The 23,104-nt window shown below is 42.4% G+C and overlaps 1 protein-coding gene across 1 annotated transcript in view; it reads right to left on the reverse strand.

Moving 5' to 3' along the window:
• Positions 1–15,342: 15,342 nt before the first annotated feature.
• LOC117428192 (uveal autoantigen with coiled-coil domains and ankyrin repeats-like) overlaps positions 15,343–23,104 on the reverse strand; it is a 33,345-nt gene continuing 25,583 nt past the window's right edge. The window contains exons 16-19 of the mRNA XM_058995501.1: positions 19,840–22,497; positions 18,972–19,112; positions 17,464–17,529; positions 15,343–17,074 (exon numbers count right to left, since the gene is read on the reverse strand). Of these exons, the coding sequence (XP_058851484.1) occupies positions 17,003–17,074; positions 17,464–17,529; positions 18,972–19,112; positions 19,840–22,497 (2,937 nt within the window). The 3' untranslated portion in view covers positions 15,343–17,002. The remainder of the gene's footprint in view (positions 17,075–17,463; positions 17,530–18,971; positions 19,113–19,839; positions 22,498–23,104) is intronic.

A 23,104-nucleotide genomic window follows, 5' to 3' on the forward strand; every position in this document is an offset into this window, starting at 1 on the left:
ATCTTTGTTTATATATATATTTACCCTCTTATCATGTCACATGGAGATGCTGATAAAGGCTTCTCATGGAAACCTTTGTCTACTTACCAACTGCATTTATTTTTAGTTCTTCAATACCATTAAACCTTTACTTAATAAAATTGTGTTGCTCCGATAGCCACATTATTCATGTAGAATTGTTATTAAATCATTTATATCATCAATTGTTTAATTAACTGGCTACCTCTGTTGATGGCAGTGTAATACTACCCCAGATTTCTACCCGAGTTGTCTAATTTGCTTTTAGGATTTGGGTTCAGTTTGATGTAGTAATGTGAGTATTGAAGGGATGGGAATGAATGATTATGTGAACGTTATTTCATGCTGGCAATGAAGGAATCTTTGTATCTTAGTTTAAAAAAATCCTGGATCGTGCTTCAGTGTGTTTGATTTAGATGGCATTTATCTGAGTACGGAAACATTGAACAAAACAATTTGAACGACGCTTTAAAAGATCAGCAGCCTGCATCTCAGAACTTCTGAGCCGTGACGAGAGCAAGTGTTTAAGTTACCTGCTGGTAATCACAGCGGCCTCTGTAAAAAAATCTGATCCGAACTGTCTCTGCGTCACCTTTTTGCCGTGAAAATGTACCACTCATCCCTGCAATAACAAATAAAAACAATGCAAAATGGAATTCCAATCCAACATTGATAAATAAATAATGAAAATAATGAATTTCTCCAGACAGCAGGATGAGAACCTGGTCTAATGTTCTTTCAGCTGCACAGACATGATCACGTGGACCAGAACTGAGATGCAGAGACCTCTCCTCTTACCGGTATTGGCAAACAAGAAGCGTGTTTGTATGCCCCCCGCCCCGTTCCGATGCTCGCTCTGAAGCGTGTTTGTACGCCCCCCTCCCCCACCCCGTCTCCCCGCATCGCCCTCCACCCACCCTGTTCCGATGCTCGCTCTGAAACGCGTTTGATTCAGTCACTGTGCAGGTACTTTCCTGTTAACAAATACCCCTGAGTGATGTGCACACCTCCATGCTGCCTCTGCTTACACTCGCACTTCAGTGCACTCCTACACTCCGCCCAGCAGGATCAGCAGTAACAGTGCCAATATTTTCCAAATCGTTCTGCACAAGCAGGTGAAAAGCAGATCTTTAACAGCATTGATCTGTGAGGGAGCACACACAGTGAGAGCACTCCTTATTCTGTCAAAAGTAAATGCAACTTCCAATGGGTCCCTACCTCAATGAAGAAGAGCTTTTAGTGGAGATGCTGCAACTATTATAGGGAAAGAAACATAAAAAATGCCATAGCACCATCTGAAAACACTGTCTCTTCTCATAGTGTAGTGCAGAACATACCAGAAGAGCTTAGAGGAAACGTGTAGTTCTTCAGCTCTTGATATACTGTAATCGAATCAGCGAGGGTCCGATTGCAGAATCACTTTCATCTCTTTTGCGTTTATGAGAAGACTGAGAAATGATCAAGACTGGGAAGGGTCTGTTATGACTCAGGTTAGTGGGCAGACGGTACTGCACAGACACCAAAAAACAAATATTTTCAGCCTAAAGCATGTAATGCTTGTTTTTTAAAAAAAATTATTTTCTGGTTATGAGTACAACCTGCTCGCTAGTTCCTCATTAATGTAACTTGACAGATCGGTGTTAGCTTCACGGTTAATCAGTGCCTGAGATACACTTCCTTTTCTCCCTGCTGTTGCAGCTCTTTCAGGGTAGATTTGTATCTAAAGACTGCTGCTCCACAGCCGGTGATGCTTCTTGGCTTTCATTGCCACCCCCAGGCTTGCTGTCTTGGCAGCTAAATGATGGCTGCACTGGGTACCTAATGACACCGCTCCACGCATTGCTCATATGTGTTTCAGCAGTTCAGAACCACTCTCTCTATTTCACTCTCTCTCTATCTGTCTTCCCATCTCCTTTGATCTGGCACCCTGCCACAGCACAGAAATAAACAGCCCTGCTTTCTCAGGGCCAGATTTAAATCGCTTGGTATGCTGCTCTGAAGCAGTTCCTGCACATCAGCAAGTAGCAACCAAGGATGGAATAACACGCGGTTTGGATTTTGCATGTTCGTTTTTATTTTAATGTCTCTCTTTGGCTAGTGCAGCTGTGCATCCTAACCTTACAGTGAATAAGGTGGACTATGATAACATTGGAGAGCAGCATATCAAAAATAATATATCTAAATATACAGGTCAGCGTGGTTTTGCAAAGAACAGCTTTGTGAAGAACTTTTCCCATGAATAAGGTGCATTATCAGAGGTCGTAGTACAGGCTGGGGTCATCTCTGTTAATTCCCTGTTGTACACGGCCCCAAGCCTGTCCAACTGACCTTCTTTCGATAGGTCAGTCCTACATCTGAAAGTGCAAAGCTGCTGACCTGGATGATGTATCAAATATCGACACAGCTGTTTACTCCATTATTGCTCCGTGGCTCTGGAGGGTAAGCTTGGTCTTGCAGTGAACACTGAAAGGAGAAGCACAGTCACTATGTTCCTGCAGATATTTGTTTCCAGCACTGCAGACTTCTGATATCATGTCACATTAGCAGCTTGACTCCTTCTCCTTGTAATCTATCTGGAGTTACTAAGAGGGTCTCTGTGTCAGTATTATATCTCATCCTCCCTGCGCTATTTACCAGATAGTGTAAACTTGTGCTCTTATCCCTTGCTGCTCAGAGAGGATAGAATAATAAACTCTGGCCAAGTCCTCATTTAACACCTCCATGTCAGCAGGGCTCTCTGATAAATGCAGATCTCTTTGATGTCATAATCCAGTACATGTTTTCTTTATCCCCCAAATCAAAACACGATGCTCAAGTTGGCTGGCGAGTAAAGGAGAGCTCTTTTACAGCAGCTATACTCATCTTCTTGGTCCAGCATTCTCTGTGCTTTATTTAAAAGTCTGGAACTCAACTCCGCGTTTACCCTACGGACGTCTACCTGAGTTCTGAAGCACCAGTGACTGAAACCTGCTACAGAATTTCTTTAAAAGTTTAGAAATGGGTCTGAATGATTATAAACCCTACAGCAGGTATTGTCCAAAGCTGGCACTTCCACTCCTGGTCTTTGTTCCAACTCTGTTTCAAATTGTTAATTCCACCAATTAAACCTCCATCCAGACTATGAAGCAGTTAAAGAGCATTTTAGCTAGTGAGAGGAATGGTTCTCCAGGAACGTGATTAGACACCGCTGCCCTACAGTAATGAAATCCTGATACACCACCGGTGTACCCAGCTCATCTCCTCCAGCGACCAGGGTGCTGTACAGTATTTTAAATATAGATAGATCTGGTGTAAACATAATCTGAAATGCCCAAAACCTCCAACCAGAAATGTGGTTGTGTGGAAGAACAAAGCATGAAGAAGCCTCGTGTGTTTGAGTGATTAAAGCACAAATCTACTAGCAGTTAAACTATTTCACATTTGCACAACAGATGTTTTTATAAATATGAACATTTCTTTTATGGGAGAGTACATGTTGAAAGATTCAACCCCCCCCCCTCTTTTTCAGAAATAATAGACAGAAGGTGTGCTTCGTGTTCTCAAAGTATTTTTTGATCTGTCTGCTAAATAAAAAATATGATAATATGGCTACTATAGGACCAGACTGGGAAGCACCAGGCTGGATGAGAAAGTTGCTAATCAAGAAATTTGCATTTTAATTCAAAGACAAATTTAAAGCGCAAAGGTGCAAATCAAAGAAAGGACAGAAGATGTGGATCAAAGTGATGTAAAATGATGAGACAGGCGCGATGAAAGAGGGGAGAAAAACACGTTTTTAAAAGAGAAATTAAAAGGTGTTTACACAGCACCTTGACTAATGAGGGAGAAAAGGAGGTTATTTAATTACATTTCAGCCGAGAGGTTTTTACACCTCAGCTCACACATCAAAGGATGAACGCTGGGTTTTATTAAAGGATAATGCAGAATATTTTTGGAGACAGTCTCAATAGATACGATTAAACAGATCTAATTCATTCGTGTACCTGTTTTTCTGTCAGTAATTAGAACGCACCGAACACATTGTAATCACGAGATGCAGAATGGAGTTTTTATTTATTTATTTTTTGACTGGCACATTCTTTGAAGTGTTTTACGATTTAGAAATGGTAGGAGACCAAATCCCTTTGTAGCTCTGCGCGTTTCATTAGAAACCCGTTTTGACATTGTGTTTGCAGTAGGTAAGGCGTTGATTGACAAATATCCTAATGATTTTGTTTTGTAATTATTCTTTTGTAGAGGTAAACGCACAGATTATTTGAGTTTTTATTTCCATACCATATGTTGTAAATCAAAAGAAGACAGCTCAGATCGCTCGCGCACCGTCCCGTTTCAATGGCTCACTTCCCGAGACGTGTTCAATTTCGTGTCATCATACTTTTGTCGTTATTGATGCAAAACCACATGTTCTTTGGGTAAGTAACAGACCTAAAAATAAACCTCACGCTTGTATGGAGCTGGTGTAGGAAGCGCAATAGTGTTTTAGTACAAATGTAGCCATTATTAGCACAGTGATATTTTATTGACATGGTAAACTTCCCAGTGCCCGGTTATTTATAGTATTATGGATCACATGCCACACATAGGGATGACATGATTACAGTTTGTTAATATAATACTCCTGGATGCATGCAGTACTGAATTAACACAAGGATCATGTAAAACCCAATGAAGACATCACACAATTAAGGACAAGGTAACATTCCATTCATGAAAGTCAATATACAAAGTGCCAGTGCGATTAATAATGTATAACTAAATCATTTAGACCGGCTTTACTCACTTTCCTAATATCAGCATTAGCTGTGAGGAAAGCCATGTATTAACCTAATGTGCTCAGTGTCCTTGTTCAAAGAAAGACAGAGAGGCTGTCGATTTCAATGGCAGGTCTGGGGCTTGAGGTTGTGTGAACAGTCTTCCATTAACCCAGGAGAAGAGAAACCAGAGTGACTGCTTAAACAGCAAGGGAAATATTTTGAGAGAGCCTGCCTTTTCAGTGTGTGTTTCACTGGCCCTTTTCCTATGTTTCAGTGTTGCTTTGTTCTTCCAGTTTTTACTGGTGCTCCCCTCCAGACAGGAGGATTATGTTAGTGCCCTTCTAGACCTCTGTTTCCTCACTCTCCCAGGGAAAGCACTTCCCTCTGCTGACCCTGGTCAGGATGGAATATCCTCTGTTTCTCCTTTAGAACAGCCAGGCTCCTCTGACCAAAGCAAACCACAGCCTGCTGTTTTTGAGCTTTTTAAATCGCCTCTGAAAGAAATTGATTTATTTAAATTTGAACTATTAAAACGATGTGGCTTTCAAATCATTACAACAGCCAGGCCCTTCCGAGCATTTGGCTGTTTCAGACAAGGATATACAAAAGAGACCTGCATGCACTTGGCACACAAAAGGGCCCCATTAAATGGATTGAAAGGATTTCTAAAGATGCACCACGGTTCAGCTCAATAACAGAGGCTAGGATGGTGTATCTATTGTATCGGCACAGTGTCACAGATATGATACATGAATAAGTGGCTCAGAGTTCAATGCGTCAAAGGCTGTACAATAATGTTTAGAAGTTTGAACCAAACACTGACTAACTAAAATGAGTAATGGGAGTGCTCATGGAAAATCTGTGTAGTTAATGATATTACTAAAAGATTTCTGGATGGATTTCCAAGCGCTAACATGGAAGCTGCTTCTTGTCATCTCTTCGTTCAGCTTCAGTTTTAACATTGTTGCTGTAAAGTCAATAAATGAAGACCTCCACGCTAATTGGCTAATCTCTTTTCGCAGTACTGCAGCTCAGATAATTGATTACAAGCAACATTCTAAACTGATGAAGCCGTCAATTAGATAGAGAGGAGAAAGCCCCCCCCCCCCCACACACACACAGTCGCACAATCTGTATCCAATAGCATCAACATCATTTAAACTTAAACAAACCCTAACCATGAAAAAAAACAAATGAAAACAGTTTTCCAATTACACCGTCTTACAAAAAATTGAAAACAGATGCTTTGAAAGTCTTTACAAAAAAAGAAAAAAAGGAGAGAGAGATCTTGATTATTTAAAAGATTTTTCCCTGAAGATTACCAAATGTGGCTGTTTTAAAACTGAACCCAGATGTACTTCTTCATTTTACAGCCTGTTTATGTCTTGTAAATTCTTTCCCGAGACTAGAAAGAAAACACTTTTATGTTTTTAATTGGACTGTGGAGTACAGCCTGTTGTTACAAATGAATTTTCCAATACTAATGATCAGCAGTCCCTGTAGATTGATTCACTGCCACAGGCACCATGGCCATTGTCTAATTGGGCTGTTTCTTTTTGGGGAAAGATTCACTACAGCAATGCTATACAGTATCCTCCTTATTTTTCTCCAACAGGAAAGTCAAACTGATAGTGTTTCCAGACCCAGTATATTCATTTACAGGGATAGAAGTTTAATTCATAGTCACACAGGGTCTGACAAACTATATTTTCTAATCTAGTAAAAAGGTCCCCCAGACAGTGTCAGTACCCACACAGCAACACGCAGCACAATGAGACCACCCCTTATAAAAGTTTACCAGAGTATTTTTGCAGTTTTCCCATACTTTTCCTATGGTTATGCTATGATTTTCCATAGTTTACCGTGGCTTTCCATGTTTACTAATATGCTTTACACCATATTCGGTACGCTTGCCTGTGCTTTAACATGCTTTTGCTAGGGTAGACTTTTATAAGGGATGGCACAGTGGTTAAGTCTCTGCACTTGGATTCAGAAACCAATTCCCTTGGTTCCTACACCACAACTGACCACAGAGGTCATGCTTAAATTTCAATGTGCCAGCATTTTCATATTGGTAAGATTTCATACCCTGCTTGGTTTTGATCATCCCTTTTCAAGACTACCATCCAAAGCTACAGCTCTGCTGAGAGAGATGCCGTTTTTTCTTTCGGTTTTCTTACTCGTTGCCAAACCCTTACTTTCCTAACGAATTTAAACTGTTAAATAAAACAAACAATCTTAAAAATAACCATTGTGTCCCTACTTCTAAACAAACGCATCTGTTACAGGCTTCAGCAGCCCTCAAACGTTAGTGCCTAGGCAGTATATTACGGCTCATTTATTAACGAGTAGCGCCTAATTAGTATTTTTCTTCCTGATTGGAGGTGCAATTACAGTAAAACCCAGGAGAGCCAGGTTGTGAGGAAGTGGTGAAGCAACAAGTATGGGTACTCGGCACCTGAAATGTGCAATATCTATATCTATCTGTCTGTCTGCATCTGTATGGAGAAATGCACACTGTCAACAGTTGTAAGAAAGTTCAAAACAAAGAATGCATTAATTTGTACAGATTTGTTTTGCATCAATGAAAACCAATCACTTTGTACCATGAAGACTAGAGTAGTAATTGAAAAGTGTTTCAGATCTTCAGGACATTGCGGTCAGCGAGGAGTCAACATGTTGGGTGTTCGTTTCATAACTAGATGAATGAATGAATGAATGAATGAATGAATGAATGAGGTACGAATAAGAAACCTTTACACTGATTCATTGACACTCGCACGCATAGCAACGTGGTGACAAGAAAAATATTATCATCTTAAGCCGATTGTTAAAACAAAAAGCGATTCAAAAACAACCTCAAGAAATCAAATAAATGGTCAAAAGGACACTGAACTTGGGTGTTTTGTACAATGTCAAGAGGACTGGCCCTAGCAGAGCCTGGGCAATATAACTCTCCCACCTGCAGTCCTGAAGTACTGAACCAACAGCCTTCATGGCAGCTCTTCAGTGTGAAACTAAGAAGCTTTACGGAAAACCACTGAGTGATGTTTTTGTATTTATTTGTTTTACTACTATACAATTGCACCACCTAGTGGAACTGTGTGGTACAGGTTGAAGTTGGTGTGCAGCACAGTAACCAAGGCTGGGACTGGCTTTCCCTCCCTCCCGCTCACTCCTGGCCCTGGTTACCTCAGGGGAGAACAGGGCAGTTAACAAATCCCATGGCTTTCATTGCCACTCCCCACAGTGAGCTGCTGCGGTGAATCCTGCAGCTAATTCACCTCCCTCAGAGCGCGCTGCCTTTCTGCAAGCAGAACCAATTGGGCCAGCGTGGCCTGCAGGGCGGGCCTGCGTTTTTGAGAAGCCTCCAGAGCACCTGGTGCAAATCATTACTGAAGGAAGAAAAAATGTTGCAGCAGCCAAACACTCCGTAAATGGACATATTATAAAAAGACGAAGGCGATGAAAGGTTGTGAAGAAAAACAAGAAAAAAGGAGTTAGTTAAAAACACCCCCTATTCACTTTTCATTCTAGTGGTAGTTTTTAAACGAGGCTTTAGAACAAATCTGGTGGCAGGACATTGCAATTTATTGGTTTAAAAAAAAAAAAAAAAGGATTTTAAATGTTTCTTTTTAAAGTCAAATGCCCACCGTATTTGCAATGTACAGCAAGTGTATACTTAACAACACACTGAGCACTTTCAAAGTCTCTCCCCCCCCCACCCCCCCACTTCCCCCCCACTTTTTTTTGTTTAATATAAAAATTCAGAATAGCCAGCTGCTCATATTGAGCTACTGAATTACAAATCCATCACGATTTAAGAGATGCATGCAGCCCCAGACTGAAAGCCACCACAGAGAGAGGGAGGGGGAGAGGGGAGGGGAACATTAAGGTTAGGAAGTCTGCACACAGATTGTGGTCGTAACTCACAGTAGACACGGGTCAGCACAGGTCTACAGGGATCAGCGTGGGTCTGTTTGATAGGCTTCATGTGCTAAGCAGGTCTCCAGGGATCAGCGTGTATCTGTTTGATAGGTTTCGTGTGTTAAATATCAGCAGGGGGGTCAGGACCTGTCACAGCACTGCCAGCGCTAATTTACACAGGGCGATGAAGAGCCATGCTGGCTTCAACTGCAGTAAATTACTCTGGAGCAAAAATAGGCGACTACAGGCCGTTATAACGCTGGAGTCACAGTTAAGAGGCTGTGCTATTAGTGTTCCACCCCATAACGAGAATGGAATAGCAGTGGAATGGCATCATGGTGTAATTGAGAGCCACCACTGTACTGACTTGGTCCCATGGTATAAAGGGACGAGGGAGCACTGTGCCACTCACAAAACACTGGACAAGAACGACTTCTTAAAGTACATTTAAAAAAAAAAAGAAATGCATTATTGTATTTTACAATAACAGCAATGTAAATATGAGAAGCATTATTTAATTTCTACTGTAATTCATCTGAATGTTCATCATGAATGTTGCACAGTATTAGCCACAGTGCCTGCCTCTTGAAGTAATGTAGCCACAGTCTCCGTTTACCACCTGGGGAAATTTAAGAAGATGGCTGGCTTTCCAGATCTCGCTGAAAGAACAGCATCTGGTTTTCACAAGGAGTGTCTGACAGAAAATGGATTCAAGGGCTGCATTAGTGGCTAACCAAGAGCTAATGAGGGGGAAAACAAAAACACTGCGAAGAAAAAAATAAAGAAAGTGCAGTGTAGAATACAAAGAATGAAACGCTTTGCTCTAAACCCGATGTGTAATCATGGTTCAGCTCAGGCCCCGGTCGGATCCACAGCCAAAACCACAGACCAAAGAGCATGGGTGTGTTTCTTTTTAGTTCAGTGTAGCGCTACAGCCAGCACTTTCTTCTAAGGTGGTTTCTGTTCAGTGCCAAGGGGTTTAAACTGAACACAGACCCTGCAGTGCTCTACACAAAGCAGCCCAGAGCTGGTTTTCCTGCTGCCTTTGAGCTCTGGTTTGTCAAATCTGTGTCCAGCTGGTAATCACACTGTAGATCCAGAGGAGATGAAAGCGAAGGCCTGCCTCCTTCCTCACATGCCAGAGATCCCAGGTCAGATCTGAACCCAATAAAGACACGGCGAAGCCATCCAGTCCAAATTAACAACAGGTGGTGTCCGACCAACTTGGTGTTACTACAAATGAACTGAACCTTTATTGAGGCTGCAAAGTGTTTCTGCCCCACAAACATTAAAGAGTTACTGAAGCCCTGAAACGACCCCCCCCCCCCCAGGGTGTAATGAGAGACCACAAGTCATGTTCACTAATGGCCTGTTACTTGTAAGAAAAAAAAAAGTGGGGTCTTAAAAGAAGAAGCAACAGCCAACTCTAAACTGACCAAACCAAAAGAAGAAAAATAAATTTAAAAAACACTCACTCAATAAGGAGAGCCATAAGTGAGCAAACAATTTGTATGGCATGTCAAAGACACTGAAGCCACAGTGCATGGGGGGGGGGGGGGGGGGTTGAATGACTTTACAAATCGGTACCGTTCTTAAGGAAGATGAAAAACCAGAAAAGCATCTGTTCCCAGTCAGAGCGCTGGGAATTAGATTAAAGGAAGTACTCCCACTGAATTGAATCGTATAGGCCGTAATTACTAAGAGCAGCTTATACAGAACAAACCGCAAATAACACAGCAATAAAAAAAAAAAACAACAACAACTTGAAATTCATGGCTTTTGAAGTGCAAGTGTGTGTGTGTGTGTGTGTGTGTGTGTGTGTGTGTGTGTGTGTGTGTGTGTGTGTGTGTGTGTGTGAGAGAGAAGGGAGGGAAATAGGAGTAAAAAAAGGAAAGTTATAAATGTAGTATTAATATTTCCTTCATTTAATAAGCACATTTAAATGCTTACAATTCAACCCCCACTGACTTTGCTGAGAGTGTGACGCATTACTTGGTGTTACACAGATAGAAGCAGTCTCTGTACTATAGCACATGTTTCTATGGTCAGCCCTAGACAGGTTGGGCTGGACAGGCTTGCACACGGATGCTTGTTACATGCTCATGTCAACAATACTGCAAGCGAGCTTCTATTCTGTTGCCTATCAGACCTATTTAGATCTCACTCCTGTCATTACTTTTTAAATGCATGAAGTCTTAAGGAATACTTTCCATCTAAACCCATCCTGATAACCTTGGAGCGCAAGTAGAGATGTACAACTAGTGACTTTCTGTACCACACACCCCTAACCGTAATGCCCAATCTCAAGGGAGAGGTGCCTTTCAGTTAGTTCTCTTGTGTTTCCAACCCAAGTACCAACACCTCACTCTTACTAGCATCCCTAAATACAACAACAGTACAGTGCAAAGAGGTCTGGGAAGGGTTACTTCGGTGACATTTAGACCCACGCTGTTAAAATCAATGAAAATAGGCCGCCGTTTGAGAAGCAAGTTTAGCAGGAGGGAGGATGATTGGGGTGAAGGTGCAAATATGCCACAGGGAGGGAGGGAGGGAGGGTGTGAGCAATTATCCTTCTTATTTTGATTAAAGCAAAGCCATGTGGAATCGCTCAGCAACCTCCTATATTTGACAAGCCAGTTCAGTTATACAGCAGGAGGATCACAATCAGTGTAAAGACAGTAACCCAATACCCTTCTGCAGTAAGCAAGGGGGCTGCTCCAGTGACCCCAGGGCGCGCTCTAATGTCATCTTTTTCATTGTGATATTGTGCCGATAATAACTGACCCTTGGAAGTCCCCTGATAACCATTTCTATGGTTTCCAGATGTGTCTGGGGCAGGCAGCTTGAGTTACTGAGACACTAGCATGCCGGCAGCCAGGCACATGCTAACACACTTAAGGAACATTCACAGCCTGATTATTCGAAACGGCAGAATTGTCGGGATTTCAATAACCTACATTCTTACCCTTTTCACTGCTATGGTAAATGAAAACACATCCCAATGATTTTATAGCAAGATTATATTGCAAGAAAGACGACTTTGTTTATATTACAACACAAACGTATAAATTATAAATAATGGTTATACTCGCGGTCACCAAGGTTTTCTGAATTGTGTATTCTCTATGCTTTTTATAAAAATAAAAAAAAATGCTGTGCAGTGTGTCAGTCACAGGCAGGCACTGCAGCCCAGGCTGGCTTTAGGCATCACATGTTAAAACACAAAAGACATCTACACTTCTTGTTGAAACATTTGTCTAAAGTTTCATGGTGACATGTTAAGGATAAAACATACCCATGCTGGCAGTTTTGTGCGTAAACGTACAGTATTGTACAGAACGTGCAAACCTGCGCTCTATGAATAGTATGTAACAAATGTCAAAGTAAACGCGGTGTTCTGAAAAGCATTTGATTTATGACCCTATATAACTTCGAGAGAGGAATGCTTTCCATCACATTGCCCTGGCGTGGATACTTTACCTCTGAAAGGTACTGGGGTTCCAGCCAAGCAATCCCCAAGAACTGCAAACGTCAGTGTGAAAACACTGTGCAAATACCAGAAGCATTTCTTTCATGCCATTCAATTCTTTATAGAGAGGTCAAACATACAAAATGTCCTGCCAAGCCCTGGGGCATGAACAAATATACAGGTCCTGGCTTGGACCCTTTCCAGAAGAAAAAGATGCTGTTTGCCAAAAGAAAATCAACAGCAGCAGTCCAGCACACCAGAGCCCATCTTAGCTGTGCACTGGAGATCAGCAGTCCAACACACTGGAGCCCATCTCAGCTGTGCACTGCAGATCAGCAGGCCAGCACACCGGAGCCCATCTCAGCTGTGCACTGCAGATCAGCAGTCCAGCACACCGGAGCCCATCTCAGCTGTGCACTGCAGATCAGCAGTCCAGCACACCGGAGCCCATCTCAGCTGTGCACTGCAGATCAGCAGGCCAGCACACCGGAGCCCATCTCAGCTGTGCACTGCAGATCAGCAGGCCAGCACACCGGAGCCCATCTCAGCTGTGCACTGCAGATCAGCAGGCCAGCACACCGGAGCCCATCTCAGCTGTGCACTGCAGATCAGCAGGCCAGCACACCGGAGCCCATCTCAGCTGTGCACTGCAGATCAGCAGGCCAGCACACCGGAGCCCATCTCAGCTGTGCACTGCAGATCAGCAGGCCAGCACACCGGAGCCCATCTCAGCTGTGCACTGCAGATCAGCAGGCCAGCACACCGGAGCCCATCTCAGCTGTGCACTGAAGATCAGCAGGCCAGCACACCGGAGCCCATCTCAGCTGTGCACTGCAGATCAGCAGTCCAGCACACCGGAGCCCATCTCAGCTGTGCACTGCAGATCAGCAGTACAGCACACCGGAGCCCATCTCAGCTGTGCACTGCAGATCAGCAGGCCAGCACACCGGAGCCCATCTCAGCTGTGCACTGCAGATCAGCAGGCCAGCACACCGGAGCCCATCTCAGCTGTGCACTGCAGATCAGCAGGCCAGCACACCGGAGCCCATCTCAGCTGTGCACTGCAGATCAGCAGGCCAGCACACCGGAGCCCATCTCAGCTGTGCACTGCAGATCAGCAGGCCAGCACACCGGAGCCCATCTCAGCTGTGCACTGCAGATCAGCAGTCCAGCACACCGGAGCCCATCTCAGCTGTGCACTGCAGATCAGCAGTCCAGCACACCGGAGCCCATCTCAGCTGTGCACTGCAGATCAGCAGTCCAGCACACCGGAGCCCATCTCAGCTGTGCACTGCAGATGAGCTCATGCTACCTCAAACCTGAAGGCCCCGGCAGCTTAAAACCCTGCTAAAAGGATTTTAATTAGTTACAAATGTATCACTGCAAACGATTAGGTTCTGAAGAGCCCTGCCTTCCCTACCTCTCCAGACACACAGCCAATCATAAGGAAGAGCTGTTTTCAGTTAAGCCTCTGGTTAGCACATTGGAAGACGGCAGCAGTTCCAGCTCTCTTCCCCCCCACGAGCACGATCACGTTTCTGCATAATATCACACTTCCAAGAGGAAGCAGTTTTAATGCCCCCCATTCTGCACACATGTGCGACAGATGTTTTGAGCTTCATACAGTATGCTATTAATACATACATACATACATACATCGATAACATCACATCAACCACTCTATAAAACAGTGATTTTGTCCAAATTAATTTATAACTGATAAATTCTTGAAGTGAAGGGGGGTGGGTGGGGCTCAGATCAATATTATTTGATTGTTTCCAGTTGCAAAATACATGCAAACAGAAGTCTTTCCATCTTATTTATATGTATGTGTGTGTTTATATAAATACATAAAAATGCTAAACTGCAGTTGCGTTGCGGTTATTGCTTCTAGATAACTGATCCAATCACTTACCTTGCACAACTGTCATGATCAATTGTCTAGCATTACAGGATCTCTACTTTGGGCAGTGTTGCAGAAATGCTCCATTTAATTAGAACAGTTGCACCAATGCTAGATCTCCAGAAGGTGGCACCCATGAGACACTCCAGCGATCAACAACCTTTTTAAAAAAAATCAAATCTGGGGTTTCAGAGGACCCAAGATGAACCCAACTTCAACCTCTACTTGCTAAACAGCAGCTTAGATTTAATCTTTTCATCGTTCTAACAGGAAAACAAGCTTTGATTCACACTTGGGAAGCATACCTGTTCCGGCATGAACTTAGTATCACAGCTTGTTATTGGCCACAGGGTGGGCTGCAATACTGTACCCGAAACATGAGCAAGTGATACCTGCCTCACAATGACACTGGTTTGGAGTGGCAGGAGAAGAGCCAAGTGCTTTCACAAATTCAACAGGATGTTCTCTTACAGAAGGTCAAGCTAAGAGAACGAGAATGATGTGAACAGTGCACTAAATTGAAATCAACCATGCCGGCAGGTCAAAGGTCCGGGTGACGCTCGCATGTTAAATTAAAACTCGTAATTGTTCTTCATTAGCATAGTGTGACCTCCACTGTCTCTGTGCCTCCTCAGTTAAATTCTAATTACTGCAAGCCCTAGACTGGAATATAAAATTCACTCCAATCTATGCAGCAGCCTGGCGTTTCATGGATTTAAAACACTCAAATAAAACACACAAATAAACAGTCATTTCATAGTCTTCCCAGAGTCTCTTTTCCTGGACTCATTCTCAACAGGGAAGGATAGTTGGCAGTTATCAGTCTTTTTAAAAACGTGGTCAATTTCCAAAGATGGTCCAACATTAAAGATGGATCTGCAAAGCAAGGAATAAACTTGGGGCATGCTTGATCACTTGATTGCTTTTTTATGTTCTTATTGCAAATGTTCTTGCTTGTGAAGGATAAATGGGTCACACGCATACAGACAGGCAAGTGCACACATGCTTATGATATTACAAAAAGTGTAAGAAATCATTGAAACCTGATGTGGCAAGGCTTTGCTAATGGTAGGACATTGATTAGCCTACACGTTAGATACTGTGTACCTACCCACAGTGTAATAACAGTATAATTACTGACAATTCAGATGGATGATGTGTTAAAGAAGGTTTTAACTAATCATTACTATAGTATGTAATTACAGTGTAAATACAGGAAGCTCGTGCCATTTGAAATACAGTGGTAGAACAAACACACACACATAAGAATCTTTTCTTCTAAAATAGGCACTTTTATTAATGCTGGTACATCTAATTATTAAGATGGATACACAATTCCATCCGGATTTCCAAACGAAACGTCTGCACTATAACCATCAGCACCAGTACCACAAGGACTTCTTCTAGAGGTGCGTTTAACCACTGACAAATACAGATTGGGGGGCTTTAAAAAATAACAATAACATGTTAGCAAATTATTATTATTATTATTACTATAAAAACATTTGCCTTTTTATAGGCTGCTAAAACAAGTGTTTGGCTATTCTGTTTTTCTTTAAACATCAAGATAAAGTGTTATTAGATACATATTTCACACACAGTAGTCCATGAGGGTAATCTACACCTTATTAAGAACAGTACCAACCTGGAGAAATACAAAGGGGGGGGGGGGGGGGTATCCCAGGGTCAGTGCCCCCTGACATTAGAAATGTTAACAATCATTATCCTATTCCATTCCAGTCCTGCTGAATAATATTATCATATAGTGTTTAAATCAAAGTATAACAAAGCCATTCTTGAAAAAATATATCTGTAAAAGGCACAAAGTTAGTCTAGTTAAAAACTAAATTCCTATTTTTACCTGCAAGGCAAAGCCATGGTATTTTAGCTAGCTTAGTTAAATTACAAGGCAACTTGGCCAGCCAAGCCACAACCCTGGGCAGTGGTTTAATCCCAGTAAGGCTAGTGCTTACCCAGTACTGTGTACCGGTGTCTGCAGGCATGCTAGCCTAACTGAGATGAGAACGGAGCCCTATCGGAAGCACAGCCACCTCAGTACACACTGTGACCTCAATTCAACTCATCTGTCACATTCTTTTGCTGTTGTAGTCGTGCTGTATTTAAAGTGAAAGTTATATGAACATTTTTTTAAACCTCTTCAGGATGTTTACAACCAGATTGGTACAGTTAGACTTATTTAAAGTGTGTATATATAATTGTGCTAAAGCTTGCTTTATAGATATTATCGTAACAAGTAATTGTTGATAATATAACTGGGGAAACAACAGGCTTGGCAACAATGTAACGTCTGGAAAACAAATCAGAAAAAATAAAACAGAAAAAAAGAAGAAATCTAAAAACAAAGAACCTTCCTGACAGCCTGAAAACGTCCCAAATAAGACACAGGGACGTGACTCAGTGATGTCACGGCTTGGTTTTGTGAGCGTTAAACAGTATTGATTGCTATTGTTATGTGCAGCACAGTGCTGCGTTACTCTTGGGAGCAAGTTAAAGTACATGTAGTATTATAACATACTCCCATATATAGTCAATTGTAAAACATGAAACAGAACTAGTAATGTCCGTATTCTGCAGGAAATCTAAATGTCTTGACAATCGGACTTGTATTCAAAAGGCTCCACATGTCTTCATTTTGAAATAAAAAAAAAGGGTTACTGAATTTACCATACAGAGAAGCTCATAAAAATATTTGAAATCAGCTTCATTAAAATAATTAAGTAAAACTGGCTGTGTTTTAGAGTGAAAAAGGCGAAACTAGGCATCATTTCTTTTGCATTTTTTTCTCAAACCATTAAACAATCCGCCATGGTCCTCTGTGTCACAGGCGATGCTTGGTTGCGTATTCTTCGGTATGCTATGTAGTGCATCGTGAAGTGAGGGATTAAGGTCACAATGGCTGTGGTTCAGTTCCTAGCATACAAAATCCTGCCTCATCCGAATGATCTGGAGCAAGGCAGCCTGCACATCTTCATCCATGTGCCCCTACAAGCAGAACACAATCAATACAATACAGTACAGTACAGTGCTCACACCTCCATCAACAAGCTACACAACGCACTGAACAGAGATCAGACAGAACAGGAGAGACTGGGCTGCACAAACAGGCCTGGCAAATGCTTAGAAGAGCTGCAGTGAATCAGATCTGAAGACAGGGCCCTACATTATCTGACTGTGCTTGTATAGGAGCAGACAACAAAAAAGGTTTTGAAAAAATCTTCACAATTCTAGATATATGGTAAGGACTGCTAGCATTTTAAAGCTAATCAGCTGTACAATTTGCCTGCCAATGCAGCACTGAACAGCAATTATTTTTTCTATTGAATGGCAAGGATAGCCAGTCATGATCACTAATTCACCGAGAGTCTCCGTACCTGTGCAGCACTGAGGAGGTGTGTTCGATACACTGAAACCACTTCTATGTGACGCCTTTCAGCATCCTGTGAGGGGAAAGATAAATAAACACACAAATAATATTTTATATACAGGAGACAGACACACATACATGCAATCAATTGAAAAACTCATCTGTCAGAAGAAACAAAACACACAGGTTATTTTGCTATTACCAGTTCTTGCATTGCGGATCTCGCAGTCACACATAGTGAACACTGCTTTATATTATGTGACAGTCCCAGCAGTCTCTCTTTTCTACCCTCTCTTTTGTGTTATTGTCATCCAAAAGGTGAAAGCAGGACCTTGCCTGTATAGAATGAGAATAATGCTTCCTGAACAATTCTCTGTTAATAAAATTGTCTCTGTCTCTGTCTCTGAGGATACATTTCTCAATTCACTGCACACACTGAAATAGATTTTGTGTGAAATCACCAATGCTTGGCTTATTGGTTAGATTAGCAACCGGGGGCAGAGAATAGTTTAAAGAAAGATTCATATATTTTATTAACTCTTTCAAAACGCAGGCCTTGGAAGGATAAGTTCCATCCAGACCCTGTAGAGTTAATTATATGTTTTTACCTGTTAAACCTGAGGTGGCATTGTCCTCCAGAGCAGTGATTGGACACCCCTGGCCTAAGGGTTATCTTGCATTAAGAGTTTCCAAATAATCTTTCCTTTGTCGATATTATATTTCTTTCATTAGAATTTCTTTTTAGCATGCATTTTAAATGAGGGTGTCATTTTACATTGCTGTAGCTTTTAGAGACCAAGAGCATCAGAGCTCACCAGAAGAACACTGATAAATATTCAGCACATGTGCTTTCTATTTGCAGCAAGCGATGATATAGGAAGATTGATTAATTAATGTATTTAAATTATTTTTCCCATCTAATCTGACAGAAAACACAACAATTGCCATGAGTCTGTGTGTCACTCGATATCTGTACTCCACAGTGAGGGGAGGCATCATGCAGAGATCCCGGTCTGTTTGTACAGACCAGAAGCGCTAATGACAGAGGAGCTTACTGAAGCATCTCCCCTAACAAAATGAATATAAATCATCAAGTGCTAGAACAGATGGTTAATTAAAATATATAGAAGTGGAAAAAGAATACAAATATTATTAATACAAAGTCATATTGATAGTCATCACAGGAATAAGAAGAATAGATACAGATTAATACATTATAATTTACTTTGCTTTTCAGTATTCATAACACACATTTTCACGCAGGTCTGAAGACCCAAAGGGTAACTAGCTTCAAATGTTTGTTTATGTGTATTTATTTTCTATGCCGTTTATTGATGTTAACTATAAATCAAGTGCTTTCTCCAATACTGAATTTGCGTAATATCTCTCTGTATCAGGATCCACCTGGCACTATCAGTGCCTGTGGAATCCTGGCTGCCGGCTCATTCCGAATGCTTCCCGATTCCCAGGAAATCACACTCTCCAGCCTGCGCCTGATCGAGTCCCTGTACTCACAGCCAGCTGTTGCTGCAGGCTCTTGATCTGGGTTTGGAGGGTCTCCACCTGCTGGTTCTGTCTCTTTGTCGGAGTGTTGCTGGTGTATGCCAACTTAAGGGCTTGCTTCAACCTCTCCACGTCATTCAGGAGCTCCGTGATCTGAACAGAAAGAAACAAAATCAAGTACACTTCGAGTTAACAGGCCACTTTGTGCTGTTGCTATACAAGATTTTTAAAATGAATTTTCTTACATCTTACCAACAGCACAAATCTCCCCCCTTTTCTTGTATTGAATATCTTGCGGTTCTGTGCTGGGAGCTGCAGCAACTTTGACCTCTATGGTGTTAGTGTTTTATTTTTGGTTAGCACACCTGTTCACTTTTCAGTATAGCTTCCTCCAATCAGTTTAGCCTAATGCTGCCTCTTGAACCGCTCAGTAAAACAGGCTACGGCGCACGTTCTAGCACTCTACATGACAGCCACCCTAAGGCATCACAGCAACCAAAGGGTTAATGTTAATCCAGGGATTGGAGAAACCCCCGCGCTCGCTCTTCCCTCATTTGACATTTATATAACATTTCTCTTGTAGGCGAATTAGCGACTTGGTACTCCATGTACCAGATGGGGTCCCTTTTCATATTCACAGATTAACTTTGTCCTTGTAACACGTACGTAGAGAAAGACAAGGCTCAGGTCAGTCCAACACTGCAGCAGCACCTAGAATGTCTTCATCCCACTGAAGGACGTCTATGGTTTCAGAGTGTGTGTGTGGGCATGCGTGCGCTCACACATGGAAACCCCAGAGAGGCATCCTTCAGGGGGCATGACTTAAAGGAAAAAGGAAAAGAGGAAAATACAGCATTGCACGAATTAGGTTAAACCTTACCTTCTTGTCCTTTGCTGTCGTCTGTTCAGCAGATTCTTGAATCCTTTTCTGCAGGTCGGCACTCGTGGTCAAGGATTCGTCGTATCTCCCCTTCAGTTCTTTAATCTCTCTCTCAATAGACAGGCTGTTGGCCTGCCGCGTCTCATTCTTGGTTTTTGCAGTCAGCTCCTTGTCCTTGGCGCGCAAGGCTTCCTCACACAGCTCCTCATACTTTTCTGTCAAACTTGACAAACGTTCATTGAGGCCAGTGACCTCTGCTTCCAGGGCACTCTTTGCCGATCTGTACACCAATAACTCGCCACCTTCCTTCTCTTTGATCTGCTCCAGGGCTCTGCTGGCGCTGTGCAAGTCTCTCTGAAGGGATACCACCTGCTCCATCTTTTCTGTCATTCTTTCTTCCTCCTTTTTTAGAAGGCTCTTCAGATCTGCAACCTCTCCCACCAAGTTCTCTTTCATTCGAATGTGCTCTTCCAACGCTACAGAGCCAGCACAGTGAACCTCTAGTTCTTTCTGTAACATCCTCACTCTCTCAGATTCATGTCTGTAAGCCACTTTTGTTTTCTCACACTCATTCTTAAGCTGTTCGATGGTGCCATTCAAAGACTGTTGCATTGTCTTAAACTGCTCTTGCAGAACATACTCTGTTTGCATGCGATGCTGCAGCGCCTGCAACCCTGAACGGCACTTGGCGTTTTCTTCTTCCAACATTTTCTTCTGAAGAGCCACGTCTTCATTTTTCCGTGCTAGCTCCCCAAGCTCATTGGTAAGCTCTTCTGTTCTTCTTTTGTACACATTTTCGATTTCTTGATGTTTCGCGCTCGGAACGTATCCAGTTTTCATACTCTGCTGTACAGAAACAATCTGCACTTTAAGCTTCTCGTTGTCCTGCTTAGAACTGTCTCCCTCCAGCTTGGCTTCCCTCAGCCTCTCCTGCATCTCTGTCAACCGATTCCTCAGATCCTTCAGCGTTGTGTCAAAAGCGCGTTGCTTTTCCTCAACGACAGTCACCGGAACAAACTTGGACTGAATTGCTTCCTGTATAGTGTCCAGTTCTTTCTTCTGCTCCTCGATTTCTTTATGAAGTCTCAAAGTTTCCTCCTGTGCTTTCTGACAATCAGATGCAGCTGTCACAGCTTTGCGCTGAAGCTCTGACACAGTGTTATTCAGGGTGTTTTTCATTGCTTCATGATCGCTAAGACTAACGTATCCATGGTGTAACTGCTTCTCGAAAACCTGCAACTTTTCTCTCAACGTTATGTTTTCATCCTTCACTTTCTTGAATTCTTGCTGGGTCTCTCTGTACTGCTTCTCCAGTTTAGATAGGTCACTGTTAGCCCTCTCTAATGAATTTTTACTCTCTTTGTACAGCTCTTTTGGCACAAACTGCTTCTCCATCTTTTGTTTCAGATCAGCATTCTGTGAGAGTAACTTGTCCATCTCTTTTTCCCTTTCGTTGTATTTTTGATCAAGTTCTTCAAGCTCTTGTTTTAGACTCTCTTTCTGAGATGAAAGGCTGGTTACCTCCATCTCAAACTTTTCAGGTGGAACATATTGGGCTTGCAGATGGGTCACATTTTCACATAAAGTGTCTTTTTCCAATTGGAGCTTCTCCATTTCAGCTTGAGCCCGATTGTGCTTTTGTGTCACCTCCGAAAGCTTCCTGTTCAGCTCTTCGGTGGTGCTGCTCAATGATTTCTTCACCTCTTCATACGACTTTAACGGCACATACTGGGCTTGCATCTTTACAGTCAAGTCCTGCAGCTGCTTTTTAAGTAACTGATTCTCCTGCTGGTTCTTTTCTACTTCCTTTATCAACGTCTGACTTTTGGCAGTGACATCTGCAAGTTTTTTCTTCAGACCTCCAGCCTGATCTTCGAAGGAAGTCTTTAGTCTGTCATACTCCTCAAGTGTCACATGCCTATCAAGTTCTTTTTGCATCCCCGCAATTTCCTCCAGTGCTCTTTCGTAGTCTTCCCTCAGCTCCGCGATCTGTCCCTCCTTCTCATCCACAGCATCCGTAAGCAGATTCTTCATGTTGTCAAATTTCTCTCCGGGTACTGTGGAGGCCAGTTTGGCTTCTAGCTCCTTCATCTGTCTTTCGATGTCCATGACCGTCATTGCCGCTTGCTCTCTCTCCCTCTTCGACTTGCTAAGTTCCTTCTGCATCTTCTCCATGTCTTCCGCTAACCTTCCTTCACTTTTCTTGTACTCCTCCAGTGCTTTCTCGTTCAGCTTCAGGTGGTTCCTCAGCTTCCCCACCTCTGCCGAGGCCCCCTCGTATTTCCCCTTGACGTCTTGCAGCTGTTCCTTCAGATCTTCCACCACCTGGTTGTTCAGGTGTTCCTTCACCGCTACCACATGAGTCTGCAGTTGCTTTACTTTCATCTCCGAATCCACCATTCTCTTTTGTACGTCATTCAGTGCATCCTCCATCTCCCTCACTTGCTTGTCAGAGTCCTGTTTTGTTGTCTCACATTTTTCGGACAAACTTTTGCATTCCTGAATCTTGCCCAAGAGCTCTTTCTGAAGCCTGCCCAGGTCTTCTTTCGCTGCCTCGTACCGTTTTCTTAACACTTCCATATCCTTCTTGAGGGCTTCGTTTTCACCTGGAGAGGCTGGGCCCGCCATTAACTCCAGTGGTCTGGCAACAGACTGTGACTGTGGGATTACAGACAATAAATAAATAAATAAATAAATAAATAAAATAAAAAATAAAATAAAATACATAAATACTAGACCCTGATATACTGTTAAATGGATTCCTATAGTACAAGGTAAGATGTAAGATGGTTTGCACCCACTCAAGGTCAGAGCCTCCAGTAAGCCCACTCATGGGTACCCACTCTGACCTCACTGAGTGGATATCTGCTAATATCGTACAGTGCCTTGCAGAAACACAATACTGAATGTGTATCCGACAGGGGAAATGTTCAAGAGCTGTCTGTTATAAAACAGAAAGGTTATTCTCTTTTGGAACACAATGTTTTTTTTTTTGTTTTTTTTTTATTAAGCCCATTACCAGTATCTAGTTTCTCTTCATGATCAGTTACAGTCTTCCCCAGATTATCAGGAATATGACCTGTGTAAGTGGATTAACCACAGCTTCTGAAAATAAAACCTCTGCAATGTTTTCTACATCAGTTCTTCAAGCTTACGCACAGTTGTACAGCTCCTAAATCTTAACAATTTTGAAGACAGGCTGAGTTAAGCTTTTTTCAGTATGCTCATCCAGGTCTAATCATGGATTACAGCTAAAACAGAGCAT

This window comes from Acipenser ruthenus, chromosome 21 (assembly GCF_902713425.1).
Source record: "Acipenser ruthenus chromosome 21, fAciRut3.2 maternal haplotype, whole genome shotgun sequence".
Lineage (NCBI taxonomy): Eukaryota > Metazoa > Chordata > Actinopteri > Acipenseriformes > Acipenseridae > Acipenser > Acipenser ruthenus.